We start from the raw sequence: 4,386 nt of genomic DNA, 5'->3' as shown, positions 1-4,386 counted from the left end.
CTTCAGAGAGGGACCTGAAATCAGATCCAGCTCAAAGCCAAAGCAAGTCCAAAAAGAGACTTTCAAAAATCAAGAAATGTTGATCATTGCAGGTAAAACAGTGAATGAGATCAACGGCTTCTGGAACAAGAAAAAAGTCAAAGTTCTGAGTTTTGCTGATAAAGTGTCTGACCTCACAGAGAAGATTCTGCAAATTGCAGCAGAGTATCCATCTCTGAAAACCCTCATCATTCATACAGGAAGTGATGAAGTTATGAACCGACAGTCAGAAATCCTGAAAAAAGATTTCATTCAGTTGCTGAATGCAGTTAAAAATCTGAACATGGATGTTTTCATCAGTGGGCCCGTTCCTGCAGCCAGAGGAGGAGCTGAGAGGTTCAGCAGACTGTTGGCTCTTAATGGTTTCTTGGAAAAGTCCTGTGTTGACCACTCTGTAAGATATGTGGACAACTTTGACCTCTTCTGGGAAAGAAAACACCTCTTCAAGTCTGTAGGAATGACTCTGAATCAAACTGGAGCACAGCTTCTGGTTTCCAACATGAAGTATTTCCTGAACAAAGTTCTGGCTACAGGTAAACCACAACAGCTGACGTCTGAAGGACAGCTGGAGAAAACTGAGATATCAGTGGAACACAGCGTGCCAGTTACTAATAAGAAGACTGCTGCAGAATCAGAACCAGAGAGAGAGGAGTTACTTCAACCTGCAGAACCGGAAGAACAACTGGATTTATCAGCGTCACAAACAGAGGATCTCTTGGACTCTGAGACCCCAACAGGACAGCAAGTGGAATGCCCCTTCCTGGATTCTACTAACAACATGGAAGAACCTGGCGAGATTAAGATCAAACAAACACCATGTCCAGGGAAAGAATCTGATGAGATTAAGATCAAACAAACACCATGTCCAAATCCATGTAACCCGCCCCTTCCGGCCCCTCGCACTAAACCAAGATCTACAAAGAGTCAACGAGCCCCACCACCACCTCTGACCCTTTGACACATCAAAACAGACAATCCTGTTTGTGTTCAATATGATCCAAAGACTTTTGTGTGATAACTGTGTTTTGGGGTTAGTAATTACTGTGGGAGGAATAAAAATTTAATTACTGGGGTTGGGATTTCAGAAAAGTACATATACTTAGGTTTATGTTGACATGTTTTTTTTAATACATGAAAGAGTTTTTTTGTTGTTTTTTTGATCATTTAATTGGTGATTTAATGATCAGATGGGGGAGTGTAATAGAACTAATACTTTTATGTTTAAGCAAGTAATTCATGACATYCTTTAATGACCTAGGTTTTCATGACATGCTGTTCATCTGCAGACAGAATGATTAAAGTCAGAACAAGGTCTGCTAACAACAATAATCATTCTTAGATATCACTTGTGTTTATCTTTGTCTTTTCCATTGACCTAGTATCAAATCTTGCTAAGACGACAGAATGCTGTTTGTTAATATATAAATATGAGGCCTCTCGAGACAACAGAGTGAGACAGTGAGCAGTGTGGAGAGACTGACAGAGAGGCACAGAGACAGGCCACGTTCTCTGTGTTTCCTGTTGTTGCAATAAAACTCAGCTGATCATCTCACGGAGTACCTTCATTCTTGGACCACGTATTTCTGTCTTTGTTGAAATAATCCAGATAACAGTATTGTGGTGGACTAATTATTTCTATCACCTTGACACTGTTCACTGTTCGTATCTTGTCATATCTTATGACTGTTTCTTTAATCTGTGGCTCCGGACGTCAGAAGACACGGAATCAAGATGGCCTCTTTCCACGTACCGATATGGTCACCTTGGGATTTAGAGCTTGTCATTGGCTGTTAGGGACATGAGGCAGGTTGTGATTGGTTGTTTTTTATCACATGATGATAGCTGAAGGTATAACATTTCTCTTTAAATATTTTTATTGACATTTTTAGACTATTTTTATAATAAATGTGCAATCATCTAGTCTATATTACTGTGATTTTAACTGTGGTTTTAGAAGGTTTCCGAAGTCAACAAACACACTGTTTGAGTATCAGAGATTTTCAGGAAGTGATGAACAAGGCTGTGTCTCATTTTAGGGGTTGCCGCCCATATAGGATGCATTTGTAGGCCATTTACGTCACTGTGCCAGTCCACAGGCAGTGGCCAGTTTCATGCGGCCGACATATAACCCCAAAAATGAAGGCTGCATCTGAGTATCCCAAGATTCATTGCTCCATCAGCAAACTAAACAGGAATACAAAGACAGCTGAGTTTTTTCATTTAATAATTTTATCTGTTTTTATGACAGACTTTGAACATTTCTCATGAACTGAAGGATTTGTTTTTTGAATGTATTTTTTAGCAACTTAACTGATGACATTTTTGCTGCAATGAGATGGCAAACTTGAATTGTGTTGGCTCCAAAGGGTAAATGATTGAAGTGATTATTTTCTGAAAGTTTCAATAAAACTCGTTCTGTGGCTTATTAGGTATTTAGCTAAAATACAGTGTTGACTCCAAATAAATAATGACAAAATTTGAAACAATGATTTTGCAGAATCTATTAGTGGACATATACAGTAGATATTGCCAAAGAAATGATCTTTTGTCTTTGCCCTTTGGGATTGGGGGATAACAAGCCAAACGCTGAACAACAGAAGGTCTTCTCCTGCACAACATGTATTATACACAGGCAAGAGCTTTCATCCAGAAAAACTATGATAGATGGGAGGAGGAGGAGAGCACACCTCACATCTCCCCAGAAAGCTCATAGTCTCATTCACAGCTGAGAAAAAGGCCTGGAGCTACATCAGGAAGAAATAAGGCGTCTCTCAGTGCACCTGCAGCTGCTGAAGAGGCTAAATTATCCATGTTAGGAGACTCACACAGGCCACCCTGAGGTAACACCATCACATATATCACACCACAGTGAGGAGCTTCTGGATTAAACATGAGCTGTGATGAACCAGCCATACACAACCCAATGGGCACGAATATTAGTTTTCACACAACACAATTCATAAATGACTTCCAAACTTTCAAATGAAGTGTTAAAACCTGTGTTGAACATTTGTCTGCAGACAGGTGGTGTCTGACCTCCTCATGCAGACCATCTGGCTTGTATCAACTGTAGTGTCTTCAAAATGAAAACTCACCCTACAACAGCGAAGGCAGGAAGCTCCCGGAGGTCAAAAGGAAAGTGGTTGCTGAAACCAGTTCTATAAAGAGCTGTGACGGTCTCTGTAGAAAAGACAAATACAACATTAATAAAGAAAACATGCTACTGGAATATCCAATTGTGTGATTTCAGTGATTGGGAACTGTGGAAGATTTACTGCAACTCAAATTTGGTTGCCTTATTTAACATAAAAAATATATAAATCAAAGATTTGACGATCCTTAAAGGAATGACACATAATATAATACATAACATGATGTTGTAGGGGTCACTTCAACTGGAATAACAAGAATTTCGGTCTCTGAAATTTGTAGCGGCCTAACCAATTCTCAGGCCTTTAAAGAGACAAAAAAACTCTGTTCCATTCTGAACTTAATTTAGGCCGTGACAGGTCACTCCAACCATGGAAGAGACTTTCTCTTCCTCTTAATCAGATAATGAACAGAATAATCTCTGTTATTTGTGATTTACTTTTCATTTAACTATGAATGTTGATGCATCTGTTAATCAGAGATAATATTGTCAAGTTACATGACAAAAGTAGAACTTCTGTTCTCTCATTGTGCCTTAAGATTTATAAAGTTTTATAAAATAACCACAGAGAATGTGATTAGGATGTTTTATTGTGTTTGATGCAAATCACTGTTTTATTTTACTGTAAACCCAATAATAGAATTGTGGATTTTTCTTGAGAAAATCTTTCATTTATCTAAACTAATAAATGGTTTAGAATTGATTATGAAACAGAAATGTTTACATGTCTGAAGCAAGGCCGGATTAACCATATGGGCAATTGGGCAATTGCCCAGGGGCCCACGGTCTCTAAAGGGCCCTGGGCAGTGAAGGCACGGACATAACGGATGCGGGATATGCGTGAGACATGTCTCCCTGAGTCCCTGCACTTCCTGCATCTGTGCTCGATGTCCCCGCACTTTTCTCAGCCGTAACAGCTGTTTTATCCATTATTAACATATGGTAATGCGTTTTCCTGAGCCGTCTTTGAACGCACCATAAGCGTGCGCAAGGTACTACTGCAGATGACGGAGAGGAGACGTTCTTCTGACCACCTGCCTTCTGAGCAGAGCCTCGCAGTGTAAAGAGCAACTAAAACTTCGCACAGTTTTTTACCAAGCCATGTAAGTTGAGTCATGCTGTTGGAGGCAGATAATGTTAGCTAAATGAAGAGTTACACATTATATAATGTTTAGCTAGTTAACATGATTAGTTGT

At 39.5% G+C, this 4,386-nt stretch overlaps 1 protein-coding gene across 1 annotated transcript in view; it reads right to left on the bottom strand.

The window, feature by feature from the left end:
• LOC106526060 (chloride channel protein 2) overlaps positions 1-4,386 on the bottom strand; it is a gene marked incomplete at both ends in the record, with an annotated part of 63,528 nt that overhangs the window by 9,963 nt on the left and 49,179 nt on the right. The window contains 1 exon segment of the mRNA XM_014020520.1: positions 3,135-3,219. Coding sequence (XP_013875974.1) covers positions 3,135-3,219 — 85 coding nt within the window.

This window comes from Austrofundulus limnaeus, unplaced genomic scaffold (assembly GCF_001266775.1).
Source record: "Austrofundulus limnaeus strain Quisiro unplaced genomic scaffold, Austrofundulus_limnaeus-1.0 Scaffold256, whole genome shotgun sequence".
In the NCBI taxonomy this organism is placed as follows: Eukaryota; Metazoa; Chordata; class Actinopteri; order Cyprinodontiformes; family Rivulidae; genus Austrofundulus; species Austrofundulus limnaeus.
The sequence above is the reverse complement of the archived record's forward strand: the minus strand, read 5'-3'. Positions and strand labels throughout refer to the sequence as shown.